Source organism: Embiotoca jacksoni, unplaced genomic scaffold, assembly GCF_022577435.1.
Source record: "Embiotoca jacksoni isolate LCO1_2020_lvr unplaced genomic scaffold, fEmbJac1.0.p SCAF_19, whole genome shotgun sequence".
Classification (NCBI taxonomy): Eukaryota; Metazoa; Chordata; class Actinopteri; family Embiotocidae; genus Embiotoca; species Embiotoca jacksoni.
This window is the reverse complement of record NW_027185329.1, coordinates 8141987-8168770: the sequence shown is the minus strand read 5'-3', so window position 1 is coordinate 8168770 and position 26784 is coordinate 8141987. Positions and strand designations below refer to the sequence as shown.

Sequence of the window (26784 nt, the reverse complement as noted above, 5' to 3'; positions counted from 1 at the left end):
TATATTTTTGAGACTTATCAAGGGGTTTACATCTTGCTGTGAATCCTCTAAAGTTTAAACATCCAGTAGGTAAATATCAATTTACTGTTGAACCCTGCATGTTGTGTATTACATATTAAGAGGTCTGTCACCCACAGAGTTCTTCCAGTGCTGGTGTAAATCTCAAAATAAAGCTGATAATTGCCACTGTGGTATGGCAACAGATGTCAAATTAAATTTCCCGGAGCAAAGAGGCACAAAAAAAATCCAAACCAACATGCATAAATACTAATATATACAATATTTATGGTCTAAACTGTATATAGTGAGCCAGTATTATTGTCGAGGCTTTAATTAACGTTGCTCTAACTGAAGAGGGCAGCAGCGTGCTCAGTCCGCATAAAGCAGACAGAAGAAGAAGAAGAAGAAGAAGAAGAAGAAGCAGAAGAAGAAGAAGAAGAAGAAGAAGAAGAAGCTCGATGAATCGATGATCGTTTACTTGAGTCTACTTTGGGCACTTCCTGTTTCAAAGTCCAGCTGAGCGCTGGTGCAGTAATGAAGCTCAGACTGGAGATGTTGAGCAGAAGCTTCACAGATTAGTATTTTTTTATTGACGTACCACCAACATGCAGGAGTCTGTGGAGTCTCTGGTCCGCCTGCTGGAGTCCTACAGAGGAAGAGACAAAGCTGTGAGTGTTTACGTTCATCTTCGGGGCTGTAAATAAACACTCAGCTGCTGTTCCTCTGCAATGTGTTGAAGTTATTAAATGGATTTAAATGGATGCTCTGCAGCTCTCTGCCAGCGGTTAAGTGGTCATATTGAAACCCAATTTGTTTCCTGAAAAGCTGTGATAAATAATCTGTGAACTCTGATACAGACATTAATCAATATTACGAATCCAAAATGAAGTTTTCAACTGGTGATTTTCTAAACATTTCAAATACAAGTTAGTAATGTGTTGAAAGTATTTTTCTCTGTATGATATCATTTCAGAAATATTACAATGTTTGCATAATTGCTGCATGCTATTATTATTATTATTATTATTACTATTATAATATTAAATGCATTTGCATTTCCGAGAGCAAAGTCTCCTCTTTGAAAAACACTCCTGACCCCTAGAATCACCTCACGTCTCCCCCTCTGTTGTCTCTGCAGATCAGGACGGTCTGTTATGGCTCTCAGCTGGTCGGAGGAGTTCTTTCTCGGAAAGCAGATCCAGACGCTTCGTCCCAGCAGCTCGGGAAAAGTCTGCTGCTGTTCTCTGCTCAGCTCAGCCACTGCAGGACGATGCTGAGGCTGTTTGATGACCTCTCCATGCTGGCCTATTCCCACAGCTACGGGCTGGGAGCCGGGGTAACTGACAGGACAACACACTGCTCACGTGGCGTCCCCCCCCCCCTCACAAGTCTGATTAGTGTTAATAGTTCAGTCAGACAGGGGCGGATTAATGCATATTATGAAGTCAAAACTTTGATTATTTCGATTACACAGCTACGGTTCAATCCATGACTCAAGCTTTATTTATATAGCACTTTTCATGCAGGGTGGTGACAGATGATTGACGTGCCTATAATAAGACAGATGTGTAGATTTGAAAAGGAAATTACAAACAATCTAAGAAAAAGTTAAAAAACGATTTAAGACCAATGCACACAAGAAGATACAGATGATATGGATATAAGAGATATATTTAAAAGTTAAATAACAGTAAGAGTAGTTAAAAAAAAGAGTGTCATAAAAATTAGATTGAGAAACCAAAAATAGATTAAAAAAATAAAACAAAAATTAAATGCATAAGGGAGATAAATAAATAATACCAATAAGTTAAAGTTAAAAAGGAGCTGTGATAAAATATTAGAATAGACGAGAGCGATAAAAAAATATGTAAATGTAATTAAAAGAAAGTTAAAATAAGATATTAAAATGCGAATAAAATAAGTTTTGACAGTGGCTCTGTTTGCTAAGACTTACATTCATCAACATTTTTCATTCATTCAACAAAATAATAACTGCTTTTAATCATGTCACTTATTGTGTTTTCTGTAAATAACAATCGGTGCTCGTCCGCCAAAAGGAGGAAGACGCAGGCGTTCGCTGCATCTCAGTGCTGACCAACGTGGCGGACCAGCTGTACTACCCCTGTGAGCACATCGCCTGGGCGGCCGACGCCGAGCTCATCAAAGTAAAGTCTGATAAGTGGTGGCTGTTGAGCACGATGCTGTGGGGAAGCTCGCTGCTGCTGGGGATCCTCAAGTGAGATAATCATCAACATGAACTGAATGACATGAATTAGATGATGATCCAAATGTTCGTGAAACTGAATTATTATCATCCTAAAGCTAACGATTCGTTTAATTTTAAACAGATATTTCCTGTATCGAAGCCTGATATGTTTTATTTCTGTGCCGCAGAGATCTATTGCGCTCCAAAAACATGCCAAAGAGCCACAATGTTGAGTTTTAGCAGCACATATTAATCCTCACTTTAAAGTAGTCCCCGTAAAATGCACCTGTTTGAATAATTTTTGCTAAAAACTGCAATACTGAGCGGTTAAAGGAAATAATTTACTCTCTTTTAAAATTAAATGAAGTATTTATGACTTGTTTTTAAAGTCTCGTGTCGTCAGTAGGAACTGAAAGGGCCGGAGGGTGAGGGCCAAAGACAGGCTGGTGGGGTTTTTTTGGTTTTTTTTTTGTGCGCTTCATGTTTTGGTGCATGTGTTCGTTGTAATAATAAGTTGCATTGGGACCATGCTCCAGGGTGATTTTGCTCTGTAAATAGAGTTGAAGAGAATTGATAACAATAAGATAAATCTAGAATTGTATCAGGTTAATTTAATAAACTGTATTTATCTTCACCTTAAAGGAGACAAAATACCAAAATCGAAAGAGTATTTCATTTTGCAGACAGTTTTATTTTTTTTTTATTCTCATTTTCCAGATGACAATTATATTGAAAAGTTAATATAGCGTGAGGTGTTTTGTTATATATTTTTTTTTAACACTTATTGACCACCTTCAGTGTGAGTTTCATGTGAATCTTGTATTCTTCAGATCAGTCCGAGTTCTGATGCTACTGAAGAGGAAGCTGAAGAAATACGAGCGGGACAGAAACAGGTGTTTCATGTGCAGCCTTCTTCATACAAGTCTTGTGTCTTTGCAGTTTACGTGGAGCGAGGTTATGGTGACATTGTTCTGTGGAAGAAAAGTCACAGGTTCAAACCTTACAGACACATTTTTTCCAGCCTTAAACTTCATGTCCTGATAGACGTCTGCGTCTTCTCCTGCAGTCACTCTCGGCTCCGCCGGCAGATGCGAGGGGAGCTGCTCTCCATCCTCAGCAGCGCCGCTGACCTCAGCAACGCCATCCACTGGATGCCGCCCGGCTTCCTGTGGGCGGGACGTTTCCCCAACTGGCTGGTGGGGCTGCTGGGCACCACGTCCTCTCTGATCGGTTTGATCCAGATGAACACCGGCGACAGTGACGAGGCAGACGGCATGTCGTCTTCACCACAGTGAGATCTGACTCTTTGACCAGCACCGAGCGGTTGATGGACATCGATGGAGGATGCTGAGAGAAAGGATTCACAGCAGGTCTTTGATTTGATCCGACTCCAGTCAGACGGTCTGCGAGGATTCATTTCAGCCTTGTAGCTCGTAGCCAAAAGCACAAAAAATAAAAATCATGTGGACCTATTACTGCAGAGTAAATATAATAGAGTTGTAGACGATCCTCCAAAATGACATGTAAATTCAAGCCTCACCAGTTTAGTGGCTATTTTAATATATTTGGACATTTTAATCGGTTAGCAGACAATCGAGAGCAACATTTAATGATAAGATTAATCAAATTTTGTTATTTTGCTCTTATTTTTTTCAGCAAACTGATTATTATTTTTAATTTAATGGTCTTTATCTGCAGATTAAAGTATTTAGGTGTCAGTTTAGTGAAGTGTAGAGGTTGTCAGAAAAAAGGATTTAGGTCCTACGTGATAGTTCGAGCCCTAATGACACTGGAAGCATCTTCTGGTGTAAATCATCTTTGTGTTTAGCACACATTTAGACTGCCTGAGGAGTACGAAACACTCTTAAAACAGTGTGCCCGCTTGTTTGTCAGCGCGCAAAGTCATTTTGAGACTGCATCCTCTTAACGGCTGGTCGTAGATTGGTTCTTTTAACAAACTGTTTGACAAACTGACTTTTAGGCTCCACTTGTTCTGTCAATCATCCTAAAAGATCAAGTGCAGAGTTTGTACAGTCACACTCTGGAATTACAAGTACATTATTGCCTTAGAGACTCATTCCACACAGCTGGTTTTAAGTCTTGATTCATTGATTCATTCAGTGATTCGTAAACTGTAAATTTTTTGTTATGACTGTGATAACCAGGCTGCTAGAATCCTTCATCTTCAGTCACGTAATGTTAAAAGACCAACTCAGGGTTTGCTTAAAGCATGTAATGTCCTCAATCTGAAGAAACGGACTTGTTAACGAGCCCCTCGGGCTTTGAAGTTGTCTTAACTGATGGAATTAGCTGCAGAAAAGAAAGAACCAGCACGAAACAGGCAACAGACAAACGAAAGACTTTTGAATGAAGCGCGGTTTGCTTACTGATGACGTTTTTCATGGAAACCGTCTTTATTGAACCAACAGGAAAGAATCTGCCTGAAATGCAAATCGAATTGAATGTAGAATAATTTTAAATAATGTAAAGGTAATAATAATAAAAAAAATAAGCTGTTGAATTATATGTCCTCTCTTGGATGATGTGAGTACACAATGCACAGGGGTTTAGTCATTAGCCAGAAGATTTGAATAGAGTGAAAAAATAATTGTTCAATGTTGTTCAATGCTTTTGGAATAAAGTCTAATCATCTCCAGATAACTGACGACTTTTTACACTGTAAAAGTCTGTACTGTAAAAGAAAATGGGGCCAAATCTACTTTAAATGTAAAATGATTAAACATAAACTAATTTTATGTTTTATGTAAAATAATGACCATAAATTGGTGTCTCTTTCTCGATCAAACTATCGATGTTTGATTGAGCGGGACTTGAACGTTCAACACGTTGGCGGTGACGTAGGCGGTTGTTGCCTTCAAGTGCCCACGACCGTATCGTAATTGAGGGATAGTTGAGAAGTAATAACCTCATAAAAGATGCAAGACCTCTTTTCATTCCACCGGAGTAGGTGGTAAGACCTTATTTTCATTTTCATTAACTGTCACAATACACACATTAGTAGGAAAGCGACATTATTTATAAATAAAATGTTGGTAATAGGTTGTTGTTGTTTTTTAAATGCCACACGTGTTTGATTTGGGGTTTGTTACTAACAGGGGATTTGAAAAAAAAAAAAATTTGTGAGTCGTTTGTGGCTCGGTCGTGTGTACAGAGAAGAGGAACAAGAAACCTAAAGACTGATCATGATTAGGTCAATTTCGACATCGACGGGAGTACGTGAACGCAGCACGACTACAGAGCGAGCCCACAAATAAAAGGTGTCAGTCGACAACAGCAGCAACAAAGAGTGGAAAAAAAAACAACAACCTCAAATTCACACCGTGATCGTTACCTACCTGCTGATTATGTGACATTAATACATTTAACAGTGCTGCTGTTGATAGTATGACGAACAAAACAAAAGCAAAGTTTTGGAAAAGGTTCAAATTCCGCACCACGTCCACTCATCTGTCGTGTCTCCCTCAAGAGTCTCCGTCTGGATACAAAGAAACCGAGAAACGTTTGAAACGTCGGGTGAGTGCTCCTCTTTTCAACCCGCTGAGTTTTAAAAGTCCAGTTTAATCCCCGTGTCTCGTTCAATGCGGCTGCAGCCGTAGTCGGTCACCAGCAGAGAGAAGCGGTTCCCTCCGAGCTACTTGAACTGCTAACTTTGGTTAGCCAAACTCGGCTGTCTTCACTCACAGAGTGAAATTATTTAAGGATTTAGTATTTCCTTTTCCTCTTTTTTTTATCTGCGTTTACCTTTCCTGTGATGTCAGCCCTGTAGCTGTAATTACCTCTTTTAAGTGCTCTTGTTCTTTGTAATGAGAGGTATGCACCTATTCCAGCTCCCATTAAGATTTCGTCTATTTTAGGTTTCACTGTTGTTTAACGTGGCTGCAGCCATAAAAGCCACCGGCTCCGATAACGTTATCTAAACTATTCATTATAGCCACTAAACAGATCCGAGCAAACGTGCTTATCTGTGCGATGTGCCGCATAATGTCTGGTTTTCTGGATGTCTTTGCTGTGAACTTTGTCAGCACATCATTGCGTATGAAGAAGTGATGTGTTTTTGTAAAACTCTGCGCTGCCTGGCGGGTTATTTGTATTTGCTGAATTGACTAAAACACCTGAATTTAGAAGATAAATGAGTCTTCAGTTTTGCTTGACAATACCACATTTTCTTGGAGGCACCATATCCTAAAATGTAACATTTTTGGAATGAAGTTTGGTATGCTTTATCTTACATGGTTGCACCGCTCTCCAGGATTAAGGATATATGAATACACATACAAAAATAACTGAATGTAGCTGTATGAAAACACATTTCTTGGGTAAAAACAGGTGACGCCTGATGTACTCTGGGTTGCACACTTTATATTGCACACATTGTTCGTGTACTTTGAGCTTTAGGCTGTTTAGGCCCTATCTTGATGATCAGAGGGCAATGAGGAGGAGGTCTGATGATTCAGATAACGCTGCGGTCATCTGATGCGACCATCTCTACAAACACTGAACGCACTGTTAGTCTTTCGCTCTGCTGGGATCAATAATAATTGTTTTCTTTTTCATATTTAATTTCAGTGTCATTCAGGTGGTTGGAAACCCTGTGAACCCAATTCCTGATAATCCTGCTGCACCGTGACCTCAACAGGGGGACAAGCACAGTAATGCCAGTTTTCCTGTGACAGGTTTGCTCATAAAATGGAGTCCGGCGGCTGTCCTGTTGACCAGTCAGCCTCTGCACCTGCAGACCTCCTGTCGTCTGACTCGGTCTCTGTTCATGGAGTCTCGCCTGAAGTCAGCTGTCTCGCCATGAAAGCTCCGCCAGGTTCAGAGGCAGAAGAGCTGGACTCCTACAACCTGATCGAGCCTCCTCCATTAGACTGGAGGTCGGACTCCTCGAGTGAAGCAGCTTCAGCAGATGACCTGGATGACCCCAGCCTGCTTCCCTCAGCTGACAGTCTGGACAAAACAAGTCTGGGTGAGTCAGTGTTGCTACCTTTGGACATGAGAGAAATTTTGACTCCATGTGTGGACGTGAACCAGAAGGAGCTTGTTGGAAATGTGGCCGAGCCAGTCCAGGATGTTGAGGTGCAATTGGAGGAAGAGTATGGGGTCGTTGAGGAGGAGGAAGAGGAAAGGGCGGAGGGGTCGGAAGGCGAAGACGAAGTCCAAGAGGAGGTGACCTTTACGGACGTTGAGAATAGGGTCAGTGAAGAGGAAGTTGAGGTTGCCAATAGAAGATCAGGTGATGAAGACCACAGCCGCATCCACACCCTGCTCAGCCAGCTCCAGCTGATGGGTGAAGAGCCTCATCCCAGTCCTTGGACTGCGCCTCGCCGTCACTACTCCAGCCAGTCTGAGCTGGAAGCATGCGCTCCCTCCCTGTTAACCGACGACAGCGCAGAAACCACGGGACTGCTGTTCTCCGAGAGCCACCACAGAGACCTGCTGGGGCTGCTGCAGTGCACGGAGATCAGCGCTGCGCCCCGCCCCACCTGTCTGCCCCACACAGGGGAGGTGGACGCCGTAGTGTCTGTTTCCTACAGCCAGGAGGACGCCCGGAAGTTCTGGCGGCGTTATGGAAACGGTCAACAGCAGCGGCACAGGGACGACTCCATCGCCTCCCTGCCTGATGATGAGTATCCAGAGCCAGTATGGATGAAGCTGGGGGAGGAGCCTCCAGAGGAAGAAGCTGCTGCAGAGAGCGAGCAGGTCGGTGCTCTTACTGGAATCAGCCGAAATGCAAATTAGTTAGTGTTAAAGTAAATTTATTAATTGAATTTGCTACAGATGATCATTTTCTTGATGTGATCACGAGTTTCAAACAATCCAGATTAATGTATGCTTTAAATTTGTGTGCAAAAGATTTGTGTCAGCTTTAAGACAAAAATTAAATTGAAGGAAATAAAATCTGTATTTGTCCTCTGTCATATTGAAGTTTGAACAATTTTAGCATGTAGTTGTCATCTGTAGCTTTTTGACAAGTTGATTAATACAGTATTTACTTTTTTTCTCTTTTTTTTTACTTTTCATCATTTAATTAAATGTACATAATGTCAAAACTAAGAAAGAGAGACTTAAAGTAGTTATTTAATAATGCTACAACCCAAGGAGAGTGAGATATCTTTCATTTTGGGTTTGTAAAATTACAACCAGCAAATGAGAGCAGCTTCCTTTGATCTTGTAATCAACTTTGACTAAAATTATTGAAAATCAGAAGTTATCTTTTAAAGGTGTGAGGATCAACTACACTTGTGTTGTTGTTTTTTTACCGCGTGATTGAGTCTCGACCTGAATTCATCTGTTTGATCTTCATGCTGTCATTGTAGAGTGCTGATGACCATCCTTCGTATAAAGATGGTGAGTCACTTCAGCGCGTTTCTTTTTTCACTGAAAAATGATCCATTATTATCCATCCAATACCTCGTTGATAACAGAAATCTTTTTAATGATACTGTCGTGTGTTACTTCTTAGTGCCTGGTCCCTGTGACCCTGAGGACCTGTTGGATGGGGTAATATTTGGTGCCAAGTATCTGGGCTCAACTCAGATCAAGTCAGTGAAGAACCCGTCAACAAACACTCGTATGGCTCAGGCTCAGGAGGCCGTGGACCGAATAAAGGTACATTAAATTAAATAAAAAAGATGCATCAAACCATCAGCCTAAATAACAGAAGCACACCACCTCAACATACCAACTGTGACAAAACGGAAACAAAACACACCAACTGCTGTGCATCGATAGTTTTTCTGCGTGGTTTTGCTGCAGTAAATATATATTTTTCCTACTAAAAGTACCGAGATTGAAGTCTAAATTCTTTTACCATGAAACATGAGTCTGCTGGGGTGTTTCCAGTAGATTAAAGATACGCATGTCATGTACTCATCTCTCTGAGAGAAACTAAAATGTTTCCTGTGATACTCAACTCGGTGTTGTCGTGACTCTGGATGCACTGTGTCTCTTTCAGGCTCCAGAGGGAGAGTCTCAGCCAATGACAGAGGTGGATCTGTTCATCTCCACTCAGCGAATCAAAGTGCTCACTGCCGACACACAGGTACTGTAACTTCATCAAACTCATCCAAGCGCATACATTTATGTATACTATACTGGGTTATACCGAGAGATGTTCCTAATATTTTTGTCTACCCCATTAATTTAAATGGTAGGAACAAAATATTAGGAACACCTCTTAGTAACACCCTGTGCAGTTCAACAGCACCACAAATTACAGTTTCCAAAAGTGACCTTTTAAAATAAATCAACACCTCTCCATCAGATTGAATAACAACTGAACATTTGAATCCTCATGAAGGGAGGATTTGCTGCTGGTCTGTTGTATTATAGATCTCTGTTGTTGCTAGCGTGTCTCTATTGTGTATTTTCCTGATTAAGTGTCCCTGTCTGCATGAACATCAGTTAAATGTCATTGAACTCATGGTTATATTTATTTTCTAAGGCAGCTTTGCACTTCTAAATGTTCACCTTCAAGCTGAGTTCTCAGCAGGAAATCTTAATATAGAACTTGGTGGTGATTTAATATGAGGCCTCTGCAGTAATGTTGCAGTAAAACTGGAGTCTATTTTTCTCCGCTGTGTGGTTGAATTGTCAGGAGAGTAAAAGTGGGTCATCTACCATCATCACCCACTTTGCATGGCTGGGTGAAACTTACATAAACAGTTTCTTCTTTTTTTTTTTCTTTTGACATTTCTGTTTACAAATAGTATTCTTACTGTAAGAGCCACATAGTTTTAATTTTGCTTTTTGCATCACATATCTGTGTCCGGGTTTACCTTTAAAGTGAAAATTGCTTTTATAAACTATTCTATCACAAAAATAATTTGAAAGAAGATTTAGCAAATTCTTCCTTATGTTGCATTTAAAGGACTCTTTAACCTCTAATATTCAGTAGTCAGTTGCTTAACAGCACCATTTCCAACACAAGAAAAGTCACAAAATCTTTTTTATGACGTTCATCATGTCCACCGTTACACTTTTTTTTTTTTTGTCAGTGCAGCTCGTCAGTTCAGTTCGTCAGGGGTTTTCTTTTGGTCAAAATAAGTCATGAAAAAATATTCTCTGTATTTTTTCCTGTTGGCCTGCTTGGTCAGAAGTTTAAAGCAACATGTTCACTTCCCACAAATCATACTGGAAATAGTGTAAACCACTCTGCTTTGCTTTTAGACAGTGGTCAGTGGACTACTTTGATTTTATTTTATTTTTTTAATGTGGAGAGTAGACTAATAAAAGCCCAGGTCTCCACTGGGACCAGGACTTCCTGTAAATAAATCATGTAAGATTTTTGGAAATGATCTCTGCTTGAAAGTACATTACCAGGCAGTAATAACCAACTGACTGTAAGAAAGAAAAAAAGGTGGGGCATTGCTTATTGTGTTCAGTGGATTAATTTTCTTTCTCAAGTTTCAAGTCTCTGCAGGTTGGGAACCAGACCTTTCTGTCTTCTGTGTTTCTAATCAAATTAACCCCCTCATGTCCTTTTTTCCACTCAGGAGGCCATGATGGATCACGCTCTGCAGATGATCTCTTACATTGCTGACATTGGCGACATCGTGGTCCTGATGGCACGCAGGAAACGTAAAGGGCAAGATAGTGACTCTTCCTCTTCATCGTCCTCCTCGGGGCCTCAGAAGAATTGCTTAATGGTCTGCCATGTCTTCTCCTCCGAGGATGTGAGTTGGTGAACTAAAGTGTTTACATAGTGAAGAAAGCTTAGGATCAGCGTGACGTGTTTCTTCTTAGCTCTTATGAAGGTCACAAACAGTGTCTTCTCTTTTCATCCAACATAATGTAAACAGGCTGACGGGTCAAGACAATATTACTGGTGTCGCTTGCGCTGCACACTGTTGCAGCTCACATTAAATGTGCTGTTTTGTGCTGGACAACAGTTTCAGCTTCTGCCTGGCCTGGTTTCCTTCCTCCAGACTGCCAGTGAGCTCTCCTGAATGTAAAAATGGTCTGGCTGTCGTCCCAGTTTCCCACAGTTGGCAACACTGAATAGGAGGAAGAAGAGTTTCTTTTAGCAACTAATTAGCTGCGGGATACTGAAGGCCATGAGGCCTCTGCAGACAGGATTTCACAGCTGAACTCATTTAATATGAAAAGTTTCGTTTATAATAAGTTTATGGAAATATTTTAAACAAGGTTTACAGTTGGAAAGGATATGGGAATATACAAAATAACTATTGAAACAGAAAATAAGGAACTTTGAACTTCTTCATTATGTTCTATTTCTGCAGATGCCTCAGTTTCAGATGTGTTTTTGGTCTCAGCTGTACTGTTTAGACTTTTGCAAATGAACCCATTTGCTTTGATTTGTTCATATGGAAATTAAGGATATAAAAAGTGTAGGAAGAAAATTTATTTAACAAACGCCCTTAATATTCAAATATAAAGTCTCTCCGTAGACATGAATGTAACAACAATGTTTTGTCTCCTCCCTCCGGTCGCTCCGTCCAGGCTCAGACCATCGCCCAGGCCATCGGGCAGGCGTTCGGAGTGGCTTACCAGCAGTTCCTCCAGGCCAACGGCATCAAGGCCAGCGATCTGAGGCCGGGCGAGTACAGTGACTACCTGGAAAGTCAGGAGCTCTACAACGGAGACCTGGCCCACTTCTCCGACTCTCAGAACCTCCGAGATGTAAGCAGAGTGATTGTGACCACATGTCTCCACACATGAAGTCACTGTGTGGTGATGGTTTCTTATCCACACAGGCATGTATGTGTCAGAGACTGGTGGCAAGTGTAGCTGCACAATGCAAGACAATATTCACTTATATTAATCTTAAATCATGGTTTAGCTTTTCTACAAAGACTCGTGTAAAAACATATTGTGTCTTGTAAAACCCATAGTGGAAGAGCGTCTAGTCCAGGTCTTGTTTGTTGGACATAAAGAATATACAGTCCTGCGCTTCTCCATCTAATGTTCCTGTCACAGTACGTCTCAGTTTAAGCGATGAATTCCTCAGTGCGTGCTACGTTGACCAAGAGAGCTGAGTCTTTATAAGTTGTCCTGCTGGCAGAGCCGTGCTGCCAGTGACTATATGTATCAGGTCACATTGCGTGTGAGCTTCTGACCCTGAACTCCCAAATCCTTCAGTTCCCTGATGAAAAAACAAACAATAAACAGCCATTATTGATATTGTTTTCAGAGAACAACAGACAGAAAAGAAGGTGAATATTCTTTTTAACTCCAAAACACATAAGAAAGTTGAGTATATGTTCTGCATCTTGACAGCTACAAACATCTGCAAAGGCCATCCAAAGACAAACACTGACAACTGGATATGTGGCAGATAACCAGATATTATGCTTGTCTCTTATGTACCGCTTTGGTTTTGAAAGTGCATCTGGGGCTTAACTTTTTTCAATCCAAACAGTCTATGGTGATCACACACAGCTTTGCAAAGAGAATTTTTTTTTTTTTTTTTTTTTTTTTTACAAAGGAATACAAGCACACAGTAAAACAAATAATGATACCGGTGTAGATAACTGTGGTGAAAACACTGGTTAACCAAGCCTCCATGTGTCTGCGGTTCAGGTGGTCATCACCAAGGCTCCTGGGGAGATCTTGGGGCTGGCGGTGGTGGAGTCAGGCTGGGGCTCCATCCTGCCCACCGTGGTGGTGGCCAACCTTCTTCATGGAGGCCCAGCGGAGCGCTGTGGTGAGCTCAGCATCGGTGACCGCATCATGTCCGTCAACAGCACCAGCATGGTGGGTCTGCCCATCACCACCTGCCAGAACATTATCCGGGTAAGAAGGGAACACGGAGCACAAACGTATAATCCGAGTGATAATAATGATGGTAACAATATCAACATGTAAAAATGATATTAAAGTCGCATTATGCTCTGATGGCTTCAGATGCTTCTCGTGAATGTCTTTTTCACAGCCGTCGTAAGGATGCACTAGGTGGCACTGTGGTTCCATGTAGTAATGTGGATTCTGATATTATTTTGGTTTTCAGGACCAAAATCAGTGTTAATCAACTGATGGACACCTGCACATCACAGAAAATCAGCTATCATATGAACTATTGTGATCAAATACATTTTTAATGTAATTTTACGTTACTTACTTAGAATTTGAGCATATTTTGGTATTTTCCTCTCTCGGGTTTAAATTTAAGTTTTGATAATTTAGCTGGTCACATTTCTAGTTAGAGCTGAAGTGGGATGTTTGACCTTATGTGATCCCAATGTGACCTTTAACCTCTGTCTGTTAATGTTTACCTTATTAGTAATAATACGCTATTCAATTTTGTGGTTCATTTCATTGTTCACCTTGTGTTTTCAGCGAATGCAGAGACCCTCTGGCACTCATTATTCATACTTCCTTCATAAAACGTATACTTTGGTGAATGAATAAATTAACTATGCCTCTGTTTAGTCCACTTCAGTATCACACCATTAATGATTTGTTAGATGGGTGTATATGGAAACTAATGTGCTTAATTAACAGATTCACAAAAAAATTCAGGCATAAATTATTAGTCTCTCACAGACTGAAGAGAAGACGAGTGTCAATCCACTCAGGATGACTAAAACGCCGGCAGAAAAACATGATTTGTCAGTTATATGAATAACAAGTTTGTAATGCTTTTTTTGTTGTTGTTGTTGCTTTTTTTTTTCCGATTCAGGACCTGAAAAGTCAAAAGTATGTGAAGCTCAGCATCGTCCACTGCCCTCCGGTCACCATGGCGATTATAAGGAGACCAGATCCCAAGTTTCAGCTGGGCTTCAGTGTGGAGGACGGCATTGTGTGTGAATATTCATATTTTCAGCCTGTCTTTTATAAAACTCCCTTCAGCTTTTTAACTGATCCTTTAACCCTTCAGTGGCCAACAGTAGATGATGACAATGGTTTTTACTGGCCAGATTGCAGGTGCAGGTGCAGGGTGTTTCGATAAAAGAGCCCTGTGCACTTAGTCAACTTTCCCTTGAAAGAAGAAAGAGAGTTTATTTTACCTGGGAATTTAACCAAACGAACTTATCGGACAAATAAAGCACATAGCAGGTCTTTTGTTTTGAAATGAAGAAAGTTTCTGTCTTCCAATTGCAGATCTGCAGTCTGATGCGGGGTGGTATAGCGGAGAGAGGAGGAATCCGTGTCGGTCATCGCATCATTGAAATCAACGGGCAGAGTGTTGTTGCAACGCCGCACGACAAGATCATCCAGACCCTGACAAATGCTGTCGGAGAGGTGAGAAATGATGAAATACTTTCAACTAAATACAGTGTTTGGCATCCGACTCAAAGTTTGTTTTACATTTTTGAATGAACGTTGTTTTCGTTTTTCTCTCTCTGGACAGATTCATTTGAAGACGATGCCAGCCTCAACGTATCGACTCTTAACAGGACAGGAGCAGCCCGTGTTTCTTTGAGCGCTTCCTGCTTCACAAAGACAAAAATACTGCACAGTGTACAAGCTACATGAGCTTCTGCCAAACTCAAAAAAATATTATGCAATTGATCCTACAGAGTATTCTAGGCTGTTGTCACACCACTGAATACCATAAACTAGACAGGTTATATATTTTGAAAATGTACAGAACATTTGAATATGAAAGCATAATTTAAAATGACAGGGATATATGATAGCTCTCCTTTTATATTTATCAGATATTTAACAATTCAGGCAGTAGTTGAAATGCCTAAGAGCAATCTTTTTTTGACTTCACTAACTTACACGGTGGTGAAAAGCATCAAATATCCTGTGCTTCATGAGTCTTCCAGCCTGGTGTGTGCTGCTAGTGTGCCTGAGGTTACAATGCTTGAAGGGGGGGGACCCTTATTGAATCAAGACATTGTGATGTACTTTCAGTCTGTCATGTACACGTACATATCAGCAAGTGTCTGCCACAAGCTTCAGAGACTATTTACAGCAGCACTCTGGTTTATTTGTACAATAGTTCACTGACTGTGCCTCACATGAAGCAGATATAATGCACATTTAAGGTAAAGGCCTTATTTGATAGAGAGATGCTTATATTTTTAAGAATTTGCTGTCTTGGATGTTCATTAAAATGATCTGTAAGATGGCTTGATGTTATTTATTGAGCCATTGGTTGCTGTATGTTTCAGATGCAAAGTTACTTTTTGTACTCTTGACCATATATACATTTTAATATTTTGAAAACAAATGACATGCTTTATACAGCTGAGCTGCGTTGGAAATGTTTTTTAGAATAATGATGTAACAATTGCATATATCATTTTATTATTATTTTTAATTTTTTTTAATTTTTTTTTTATTATTTTTTAATTTTTTATTTTATTTCACTTTATTAATCCCCGAGGGGAAATTTCGTCGCTACAGCAGGGGGGCTCTCAGGGGGGAGCTGCTGCAACAGGCTGCCACTCGCGCGGCGCCAGGTAACCTGACCTGAGGCGCATGTTTTTTTGGATCATGTAATTGATATTGCTACTGGGTTTTTTTTTTTAACTAGTTACAGGTATATTACATAATGCTGCACAGCTTGTAATAATAAATAATGTTTTCTTTTATTACCACTTGAATACAAGATTTCTTACCTAAGGCACAGTGGGTCTCACGGTTCACTGTCAAAGCCTGGCCAATCAACTTCTCTTCAGCCACCAAAACATAAACACCAACCAATGAGATTCCTGACCGGCATTCACGACCCCGCCTCCGTGAACGTACTTTGGCCAATCAGATTCGGTTGTGGGCGGGACTTGGGTTCCGCTTACCACTTGCTGTCATAAACGTTGGAGAGTCAATGTCAAGCTCCCGGCCATCGGTGTGTCTGAAACGGACAGAGGAGTTTTTATTCACCTTCATCACAGACAGGTAATCATTAACAACCGATTTAGGCTTAGTAGAGCATTACGTTTGTTTACTGTTTTTACAATGAGCCCGTGTGCCCAATGCCAGCATCACTGTGTGAAGATGCTAAGACAAGGAAGCTAACGTTACATCTGAATATTTTTCACTGTTGTCTGTATTAATGCAGCATTGACTGAGATCATTGTTTACATTAGGTACTTAAATGACCAGTTTGCTTGTTGGTTAGGAGCTAAGAGCAGCATTTGTATTATTATTTTTACTTTGCAATTTGTTTGAATAAGTTGCTTCCAAAATGTATTGTTGAAATGCCTTCCTATTATTTAAACAGTCCTAAGCTGTAAGTTATTTAATTGCCTTTTTTTTTCTTTTTTTTTCATTACATTAGCTTGCTATGTCAACAGACAAATATATCACATTGCAGTAATAGCCTGCTAATGATTTCCTGATGCAGGCAGGGTTCTGAATCAGGAAATGCAAATACTTAAGAGAACAAAACAGAGAAGAGGTTCAAATGTCAGAAGTTAATACGCTTCAGTGGTTTAAAAAAATAAATAAATAAATAAAATCCTACGCCTTCACTGATACCTGCAACACATATGAATGCAGATCCTTTGGTATATTTGCAAACAAACCCTGGAGCCTCAGACTGTTTACTACAAGAGGCCATATTCTGGAGGCACCAGCAGAGCAAATGTGAATGTCTTAGAGTGAAACAGGTAAGCTGTGTGGATCAGGAGGATTTCAGGATAAAGCAGGGGATTGTCTGTCTTGAGCAGATCACAGCAGGGGCAAAAAAACAACCTTCACCCACAACACACACAAAAAGACACTATTGGATCTGTCTCACGTAGATAACTTTCTCTTATTTCTGTAAAAAAAAAAAAAAAAAAAAAAGTTCGTGATCAGGTTTTTTTCTGTTCAGACGAAGCTCAACAGTATGCAGTTTCAAATGCTTAAATAAATGAATTATAACACTTTAAAACAGCTAAATAGACATTAATGTAAAAGGAAAAATGCTGTCTAAAAGAATAGCAGACATTAACTTCAAGAAATTTGACATTTATTTCTGTTTTTGAATGATTACACAAACTATTTTCTGACCCTTTCTTTTCTTATTTGCCTACATCTGACATTATAGAGGGTCCGAACAAGACAGGAAACAGCAAAATAGGAAATGCAATAGATATCTCCAGCTTTATCTAAAGTGGGGACACCGCACCCACACCTGTCCTCGACAACTTAGCAACAAGAATGCGGTGCTGAATTTGTATTTTTCTCACTGCGTTTTGCATTTCCCAGGATCGCATCATGGCCAGGTAGCTTCTGGAAACAATGGGTTTTTTCAGACAGCTCTACCTCCTGCTCTGGAAGAACATCACATACCGCAGAAGAAACAAGGTGCCCACATTTTCACTTCCCAGACAGAAGAAAATCGTTTTTTTTTTTAGTCTGGAAACATATATAATATGAGACACAGACTGTGAAACCAACACAGTGAAGTTTTATTTGTGTGTGTGTGTTACATCAGAGCCCATAGTCAGTTGTCAATGAAGGTCATACATTTTTCTCATGCACCGTTAAAACCTCCCGTCTTCTCCTCCTGTGCAGATCCAGCTGATCATCGAACTCCTCTGGCCGCTCTTCCTCTTCGTCATCCTCATATCTGTTCGTCATTCACACCCTCCTTACAAACAGAGCCAATGTGAGTGGCATTATGCAATGTGTGTCTTTTCACACTCACACACTTACAGGTCTGTAAAATGGCCTTTTGCCAACCAGCTAAAGAGGATTAACTCACTGAGGGTGATTCTTGTGTCACGCACACACATTCGCGTCCCTAACTGGCTGTGTTCTTGTCCGTCTTTGAGAAGTCCTACATTAGTGCGAGGTCATATTACATGACATGTTATCAGAAGAAAAATCTTCATGGTACAGTGTTGGCCAGCCTTGTATTTTCTGTTCACGATAAAGCTGCAATTTGGTAACTTTATCTTTGCAGAAGAAAGTTTCTCAAGGTCCCATTTTCTTTGCAGTTTTATTTACAGTCACAATGTCCAAAAGAAATATTTTTGCACCAAAAACATTTCCAATATAGTTTTACATCTCCTCTCTAAAGCTTCTATTGATAGATCTATCAAGAACAGGCTGTTTTGTGTCTGTGTTTTTAAGATGCGTTGATATCAATGACCTTCTCTGGCTCTTTTCTGAGTGACACACATCCAGGCCAATCACAGGTAGCCCGTTAGCTCTGTGACAGAATGATTCCTCTGTGTTTTCTTCCACATAAATGTTTGGTTAGTAGGTCTTGCTGAGGGTGGACATACAGCATGACCAGGAGTTTGTGTCACCACAAGTTTACGCAAGTCCAAACGACACAGTAGCTGAAAACGGACTGTGCGCATGAACTGAGTGTTTTGACACTTTCACAGTGTTTATAGCACCTTGACCTGCTTTATAAAAAATAAAAATAAATGGAAATCAGAATTTTTACAATATGGGACCTTTAATTATTCAGTGCCAGGGGTGTAAAAAAAGATTTTGATACACTTGAGTATTGCGTTTTGTAGATGAGATGTATTTACTGTGTGTGTTTCTAGATATTTTGTACATCATGGCAAAATGTTTTAGATCAGTTTTGCATGTACAAAAAAAACCCCACAATAATTGTTCACATAATGGCATCTTCAGTTATGCTATAATTATTGTTCAGTCAGTGCTTATAGATTGTATTTCAGTCGCTCACACAGTATTTTCAGTCTCTCAGGCTGTTTATGTTTGTTTCTCTTTCCTTTGCTTGTAGGTCACTTTCCAAACAAAGCCTTGCCTTCAGCAGGCACCTTGCCCTGGATTCAGGGCATCATCTGCAACATCAACAACCCCTGCTTCCACAGCCCGACCCCAGGGGAGACACCGGGCCAAGCTGGCAACTTTGACAACTCCATGTAGGTAGACTGGCGGTAAAAACTTGGTCGGCTGTCAGGACCGGTAGAGCTTAAAGGAGGATTATTGCTTATAAAACATAGGAGTCATTTTGATAAACAGACAAACTGTTAGAAAAAATGTGCAATCAAAATTAAGATGAAATTTCAGTCTGTTGCTATTTAATCTTGTTGTTGTAAGTCTGTTTATTACATCAAAGATGCTGTAGATCAGACTGCGGTGCTGCAACACAGATTATACGGTGGACTTACAGTGAGATCTGCAGGCTAATGACACACACACACACACACACACACACACACACACACACACACACACACACACACACACACACACACACACACACACCAATGTGTTCCCTTTGAAGATGATGCCATCATTTTTCAGGGTAGGAAGTCATTAACTGGAGTACGACCATACAGTACCTGTGCTGCCGGATGTTCTGATGAGCAACAATTTGCATCCTCTGCATTACTTCATGTGTCTTTAAAGGAGTAATTTGACTTGAAAATACCATCTCACCAATAATTAAATGAGAAGATTGATACCAGTGTTATGTTTGTATGTTAAATATGATGCTGCAGCTCAGCTCAGCAAAGAAACTGAGAAAAGCAGAAATGGTTAGTTTAGCTCTTTCTGAAGGTAATATAATGTGTACACCACCACCTCTTAAGGTCATCAATGATCACATTATTTTTCATTTGATTATTTGCACAAATCCTGTTGGGTAAAAGTAATTTGTGGTGGTTTTACGGGGGTTGCATGCTGGACTATTTCTTGACCAGGCACAGGGTCTGTCTGGAGTTTTATTTTTACAGACAGAGACTTTTCCTTACTTTCCAGGCAACAGTTGTTGTTTTTTTCATGCCATTGGGGTTACAAAATAATTTGAAACTTAAGAAATCCAACACAGTTAACACCTAGGCTTTTTTACTCCTTCATTCATGGATTTATTTATTTCAAAGTTACATTATTGTGATGATGAGACGCTGAAGACTACTTGCTGTTTTCAAATGCTATTGGGAAATTCAGATATATGAGTCAGAACAGAAAACTCTATAATTAAGAAAAGCTTGTTTGTAAAGATTGCTCTCGTTGTCCTTCTCCTCCAGACTATCTCGTTTCTTCGTGGACGCCCAGACTGTTCTCTCCTACAGTGGAAACCAGAGCTTCTCTGGCTTTCAGGACCTAATGGGGAGCGTTCGTAAGCTGGGAGAAAGACAAGGAGCCTGGCCAAGTACTGCAGCTTGTTTGAATCTTTTCTTCCACTGATCTTAATGAAAACATCACCAATCTGACACGGTAACACTAAAACACAGTGGGGGAACACTTTGTAGAGTGGCACCTTTTTCAGATGAGAATTTTTGTCCAATTTCCAACATGGGAGGGCACTATTTTCCAGAAAGTTACGAGTAATGAATAAGTCTGTTCATTGTTGCAGGGAAAACACACAGAAAATGGATGTGAGTTTATCCATAAAGTGAACTTGTATTTTTAAGTTTACTTTCCACGTATAAGAGTAAAATATGTGGATGAAGAAACCCGATACAGCCCTGCATTCTTCCAGAGAGAGAAATAGAGATTGTTAGTGTGGTTTAAACAAGGTCATTGTGTGGAAGAGGGCAGGAAGTCAAGATGACAACAATGTTTGAATCAGAGAAAACAACATAAGGAATGATTTGCCTTTAACATTAGAGCAATAATTACAGCACAGTTTGTCATGTAGCTGAAATTCTCTGCAACACATTAACGTAGGCTTAAATGTTTCAATTACTACATGAAATAACGGCCACACCTTCTCTTTTTATGGATTTATTTTTAAAAACACAAGCATGTATTCAAAGAATGGAAGTAAAACAGGATGGGGTCGCTGCAGCCCATTTAAAACAAGAGAACCTAGAAGCACATTCAGATTGTTTTATCCATTTCTGTTCCCAGACTCTGAGCAGGACTGAGAGGTTAGAGTAGCTGATGTGTATGAACGGCTTCAAACAGGTGTTAAGCGAGCAGCTGAATGTGTGGTACTGCTGCTGTAAAAGCAGCACGCACTCTGTTCAGCTCCTCCCTGCTGGGGCCAGATTGAGTTACATGACTGCTCCTGACAAACAATCGAGTGAGTGAAAGCAGATTTTTCCCATATTAATGTGCTGACTGAAAATCCACTGATAACATAATATAAAGAACCTACTATCCAGGGCTTTTTTTGTTGTTGTTGTAACTTTAACACCAAGCTCTTCTTAATTAAAGCAGATTTAATTTTTGTTGAAGTCAATTTTTCTAGGGGTTCAAAAAGTATTACTTTTATAAAATGGGAAAAAAGGGAGAAATACCTTTTAATAGTTTAGTTAAAGCTCACAGGGGAAGAGAGAAAGATAAAGTTTCTCTTTCTGATCATGTTTTATGCAGATGTCCAGTTCAAAACCACAAAATTTAAGACACTCTGTGTGTTTCCACTGCAGACCTCCCAGTAAGCGAATGCCTGAGAGCCAATGAGACATTCTCCACCTTCCTCCTGACCAATGGCAGCCTGTCGCCTGCAAGTATGGACCAGCTGCTGAAGGCTCGTCTTAATTTGCAGGTCAGGTGGTGACTTTAATCCTTGTTTATAAAACTTGACCAATACTGGTACAAGATGGAAAACCATTTAAAATGTATTATAGTGAATAAGAGGCAACAAACAACCATCTTAGTTTTTAAATAGTAGCAAAACAGGATGAATTGAAGCAGCACACACTCTGTTCAGCTCCTCCCTGCTGGGGCCAGATTGAGTTACATAACTGCTCCTGACAAACAATCGATTGTTGATTTAATTTGTTTGGTTAAAAAAATAATAATTCAGATTTAGTGAATGGAAAAGAAGGAATAAGTAGCAATGAAAATGCAGAGAATAATTTGGATTAAGAAAATGTTATACAACGATGTTAACTGTTTGTCCACTAATGACAGCAACTAAATATCATCAAGACTGAAAACCTGGTTGATATCATCAACAAGTCCTCTAATTGTTTGTTGACAACTGTAAACTATTTACCAGATTACAACTACTAAAGTAGTCAACGTGTTTCTGAGCTGTCATGAAAACATGCCTTGCTATAATTCAAAGCAGGTCTTGCTGTAAAAAAAAAATCAAAGGTTTCCTTTTCAATGTGAACTGGTAGTACAGAGTTTAGAGCTTAATTTTTTTTATTCCAGGTCAGAAACGAGCATTCTCCTTCGTTATGTATTATTTATCTCAAAGCCCAACACTGTTAAAGGTAAATGTGTGCCTCTGATGTTGCCCCTTCCAGCCTTTAGTGACTGGACTGCAGATGCAGCCGAAGGACTTGGTGTGCAATGCGAGCTTGCTGGGACAACTGCTGATCGTGGATGGAGGTGAAGCCGCCATGACTGATCTGCAGACTGAGCTGTGTGACGCACCGGCTGACGTCCTGCAGGAGGTCGAGCGCCTCTTCCTCACTCAGCTCGACTTGACCAAGTTCTTAACGGTAGATATCAATTTACCAAAATTCACTGAATCAAAAGAGTTTTCTGTGACTCTTGAGTTGCTTGTGTATCTGATGAGAATCAGTAAACGTGTCCGTCTCTCCTCCCCATCAGAGAGACAGTCTGATGGCCAACGCCGGCGTCCTGAGGCTCATCAGTCAGGCCGTGACCTCACTTGCCCGGGAGCTGGCTGGCCTCATGGATGATGTAAGAACACACCTGACTTCTGTCTTCCTCGGTCTCTACGTCACTCAAATGAGACATCATTTGATGCTGAACATTTGCACTTCTGTCAATAGGTCACTCAAAATGAATCCAACCAAACATGCAGCTTTAAGTTTTTGGTATTTTTGTAGACGTCATCCATTTTTCCTTTTACTATTGTTGTTACTCTGGTTTTGTGTTGTTCTCTGTCTGTGCTTACACAATGTTTTTTCTGATTTTCTGACTGACTGCACTGCTTCTCTTGTTTGCTTGCTCTTTCTCTCACTTCTCTGTCTCCCCTCAGCTCTCCTCCCTGTCCAGTTTTGCAGAGATGAGTGCAGCTCTTCGTCTTCTGTCTCCAGAAAATAGCACGGCTGTGCCCAGAGAGAGCTTCAGAGCTTTTTCGAGGGTCATGTGCGGTCACCCTGAGATCGGTGGCGAGCGCATCCCATCGCTCAACTGGTACGAAGACAATGACATCAAGTCTTTCTTGGGCAAAAACGGCACCGAAGACGTGGACCTGGACCGCGACAACAACACGAGTACGATTTTGTGTTAATGTTTCAATGCGAGATATGAATGGAAATCTTTGCAGACAGGTTCAAGTAGTTTTGCTGTGAAGTTATGCACATGTAAATAAATGAGTTTGTAATTTGCTTTAGAATTAAAACCTGCCAACTGCTCTTTGTCATTTCTACTTTTTAGGTAGCTTGGATATTGCAAATTCCCAGTAACAAAACAAAAACTTTACAATGACACCAAAAATCTGCCACAAAGAATCTAATTCCTGCTGTTTAATGCTGTTTGTATTGATTTAGATTTGTCCTGTTTCATTGATTCTTTTCTCCCTGCAGCTCCGTTCTGTAAAAGTTTGATTCACGGTCTGGAGTCCAACCCTCTGTCTCGCATTGTGTGGCGAGGAATCAAACCTCTGTTCATCGGGAAACTGCTGTACACACCAGACACTCCTGCAGTACAGCAAGTCATGAAAGAGGTACAAAAAAACCAGCAAACGCTCTCTGAGCATTGTCACTCGACCTGTTTTTTGAAGTAAAGATGTAATCACACAAATAATTTCACCTTTGTCTGCTGTTGTACTTGTAAGACTTGTCTGTTTAAGTTGACTTGAAGTTGTTTGCGTGTGAAGGTGAACAAGACTTTTGAAGACCTGCAGATCCTGCAGGAGCTGAATGAAGCGTGGATGGAGGTGGGACCACGAATCAAGAACTACATGGAGAGCAGTGTGGAAATTCAGCTGCTGCAGGTGTGACTCACCGGCTGCTTTCGCACACATTTGATGTTTGAAAAATTTCCGGTACAATGTCTGTGTGTGTATGTGTGTGAAACAGGATTTGTTGAGGCGTCCTGAGATTGCAGTACTGGTCAATCTGCAATTGGGAAACACACCCTGGACCGCCTCACGGATCGCTCGTTTCCTGTCCACCCCGTCACCAAACACCCCAAGAAATCCTGGAGCGCCACATACCTGGCTGGACGTCTACAACGACTTCAGCCACACCATCACTACTCTTGCAGAAATCACAGAGGTCCTCCTCTTTTGTTCTTGTTAATTTTTTTTTTAATGAAAACATACGTAAAGTTAGAAATTTCAGCCTTTTAGTTGGAATAAGTGCAACAATTAATTATTTTTATGAAAATAACTCGAATACTTTCAAGTTTTTGCTTTCAACAAACACCCATGTGGAAAATATAATCAGTGAATCTGTGCTTTTACTGTTACAGTTTCATGATTTATTGTTGTTCTTCCTTGTCATTTACCATTCATATGCTTCACACACTGCCTGCAGTGTTTCTCCCTGAACAAACTGGAGGGGCTGGAGTCTGAAGGTCAGCTGATTGACAGAGCTCTGGAGCTGCTGGAGGACAGGCAGTTCTGGGCCGGTGTGGTTTTCCTGCTGCCCAACACGTCCTCACCTGAGCTGCCCCCCCACGTCACCTACAAGATCCGAATGGACATTGATGATGTGACCCGAACCAACAAGATGAAGGACAGGTACTGAGGATTATCCAGTCGTCTTGCTTTTTACACATCTCAAATAAACAAGAAGAAGCAAAAAAGTTCAGGCTTTAAGATATTTTAGGATTAGGTATGTATAGATTCTTCTTTGGGTCGTGTCATTTCTTTTACATTATCATGTTTCATTTCTGTTGAGAGAATGACCCTCTGTTTTGATTATACACTGCTCTTGGGTTTATAAAATTCAATAAATGTCTTTTTTTTTTTCGCCCAATTTTTACTCAGCAGCACAGAGATTGTTTTTCTCCAACATTTAATCTAGGAAGACAATTTGCATATTTATTTAGTTTTAACTGTATGTTGTTGTTTTTTTTCAGGTTTTGGGATCCTGGTCCAGCTGCTGACCCGTTCAGCGACATGCGCTACATTTGGGGCGGCTTTGTCTACGTGCAGGACCTGGTGGAGAGAGCTGTGAGCCGCGTGCTCACTGGAGTGCAGCAGACTACCGGCATCTACATCCAGCAGATGCCCTACCCCTGTTATGTGGACGATGTGTGAGTGACATGTATCGAACAGCTTGTGTGTGCCAGGTGTAGATGAGGCAAGTGAGTCACTCTGGATCTGAACAGAAGTGAGAGACCTCTGTTTCACCTCTCGGATTTGTTTCTGTGGTTTTCTGAACTCATTCTGGGGTCCTTGAGGGGAAGCAATGAGTCACTATCAAAATGATGAAAAGCTGGGCATGCAGTTGTACTTTTACCCTCTGCAGTCCTCAGGAGGTAGATGGAAAGATTTTGAATTAGTTCAGCTAAATAAAAAAGCTCAAAGTTATAATTTGATATAAAAAAAAACATATATCATACATACACATATTATCCATCCATGTAGGAGGAAAATAAACATTCATACAGGATTATAACTTGCTGTAAGGGCTGATCATTGGTAGATTTATTGCCTCAGCAACCAATGAAAGACCAGTTAACCCGCAACAGTGTGTTACAACCAGTGTGATCAACCTGCTGCTGTTGAGTTTGTGAAATAGATCCAGGTATTAAAAAGTGTTAACGCGTCCAGCCTCTAGTACACACACATAGTAGTAGTATATCTGTAAAACAAACATACTGAATAAAGGAAACCAAGCTTAAACATGGACAACTGTAATAATACAGTATCATCTTCTGTATAATGAACTCTGTTAAATTATACACTGTTTAAAATCAGTTTGAATGAAGATGTTTGGAACATGACAAATGAACTTGAGTTCACCTGGCAGGGTTGTGGGAACATCACAGATCAAACAGATTAAGAACCTGTTAGATTCGTGTTTATTATCTGCTCCTGTCACCCACCACTGCTTGATTATTTTGCCTGAACACATAAATTGAATTTCTGTTTATCTTCCACACAGTTTCCTTCGAGTGCTGAACCGCTCCCTGCCGCTCTTCATGACTCTGGCCTGGATCTACTCGGTGGCCATGATCATCAAAGGTGTGGTGTATGAGAAGGAGGCGAGGCTCAAGGAAACCATGAGGATTATGGGTCTCGGAACGGGAACACTGTGGCTGAGCTGGTTCATCAGCAGCTTGGTTCCTTTCCTGTTCTCCGCAGTGCTTCTCATTGCCCTGCTCAAGGCAAGACGACCACTTGCTCTGCGCAAAACATAGGGGATGAATACGCAGTAGATTACAAACATAGTGATACTGCAGTTAATGTTCAAAGTATAGCTAAACCATTTGTCTCTTGTAGTCAACCCCTTCGCTGATTATTCTTCCCCTTCCTTCTCTTCAGTGGGGTGACATCTTGCCGTACAGCAACCCGGCTGTTGTCTTTTTCTTTCTCGTGGCATTTGCCACCAGCACGATCATGCAGTGTTTCCTCATCAGCACCTTCTTCTCCAAAGCCAACCTGGCTGCTGCCTGTGGAGGGCTCATCTACTTTGGCCTCTACCTGCCCTACGTTCTATGTGTCGCCTGGAGAGACCGCCTCAACACTACAATCCGAGTCTTCGCTGTGAGTAAAATATTACAGAGTCAAAAAGTTCAATTCAGGAAGTTCATTTCTCGGAAATTAACTTGTAATTTTCCATTTTAGATCATTAAATGAGTCATGAATTTGAAGTTAAACCAAATGTATGAATGTCAGT

General features: G+C 40.6%; 3 protein-coding genes across 5 annotated transcripts in view; all 3 read left to right on the top strand.

The window, feature by feature from the left end:
• The first annotated feature begins 515 nt into the window (after positions 1-515).
• Positions 516-4727, top strand: pex11g (peroxisomal biogenesis factor 11 gamma). The gene is made up of 5 exons (XM_069153342.1): positions 516-668; positions 1139-1336; positions 2058-2236; positions 3037-3099; positions 3273-4727. Exons 1-5 carry the CDS (start codon positions 606-608, stop codon positions 3499-3501), a joined length of 732 nt encoding a protein of 243 aa, XP_069009443.1. The 5' UTR covers positions 516-605; the 3' UTR covers positions 3502-4727.
• A 547-nt stretch (positions 4728-5274) lies between these two features.
• On the top strand, positions 5275-15270 carry LOC138200558 (amyloid-beta A4 precursor protein-binding family A member 3). Of its 2 annotated transcripts, none has more exons than XM_069153341.1 (11): positions 5275-5740; positions 6901-7927; positions 8545-8575; positions 8691-8836; positions 9183-9269; positions 10723-10902; positions 11690-11869; positions 12770-12982; positions 13869-13988; positions 14291-14431; positions 14541-15270. In XM_069153341.1, the coding sequence occupies exons 2-11, from the start codon at positions 6914-6916 to the stop codon at positions 14610-14612; spliced, it is 2184 nt and encodes a 727-aa protein (XP_069009442.1). In that variant the 5' UTR covers positions 5275-5740; positions 6901-6913; the 3' UTR covers positions 14613-15270. The 2 variants fall into 2 exon arrangements, with proteins under 2 accessions (XP_069009442.1, XP_069009441.1); XM_069153340.1 differs by having other exon boundaries at positions 6794-7927.
• Positions 15271-15956: 686 nt separating this feature from the next.
• The window catches only part of abca7 (ATP-binding cassette, sub-family A (ABC1), member 7), a 30156-nt gene continuing 19328 nt past the window's right edge, over positions 15957-26784 (top strand). For both annotated transcript variants that reach the window (XM_069153338.1, XM_069153337.1), the window contains exons 1-16: positions 15957-16039; positions 17336-17434; positions 17645-17738; positions 18837-18978; positions 20089-20213; positions 21436-21554; positions 22264-22461; positions 22574-22666; positions 22968-23205; positions 23518-23657; positions 23811-23927; positions 24013-24210; positions 24472-24677; positions 25019-25195; positions 26050-26272; positions 26430-26651. In XM_069153338.1, the coding sequence (XP_069009439.1) occupies positions 17369-17434; positions 17645-17738; positions 18837-18978; positions 20089-20213; positions 21436-21554; positions 22264-22461; positions 22574-22666; positions 22968-23205; positions 23518-23657; positions 23811-23927; positions 24013-24210; positions 24472-24677; positions 25019-25195; positions 26050-26272; positions 26430-26651 (2358 nt within the window). In that variant the 5' untranslated portion in view covers positions 15957-16039; positions 17336-17368. The remainder of the gene's footprint in view (positions 16040-17335; positions 17435-17644; positions 17739-18836; positions 18979-20088; positions 20214-21435; positions 21555-22263; positions 22462-22573; positions 22667-22967; positions 23206-23517; positions 23658-23810; positions 23928-24012; positions 24211-24471; positions 24678-25018; positions 25196-26049; positions 26273-26429; positions 26652-26784) is intronic.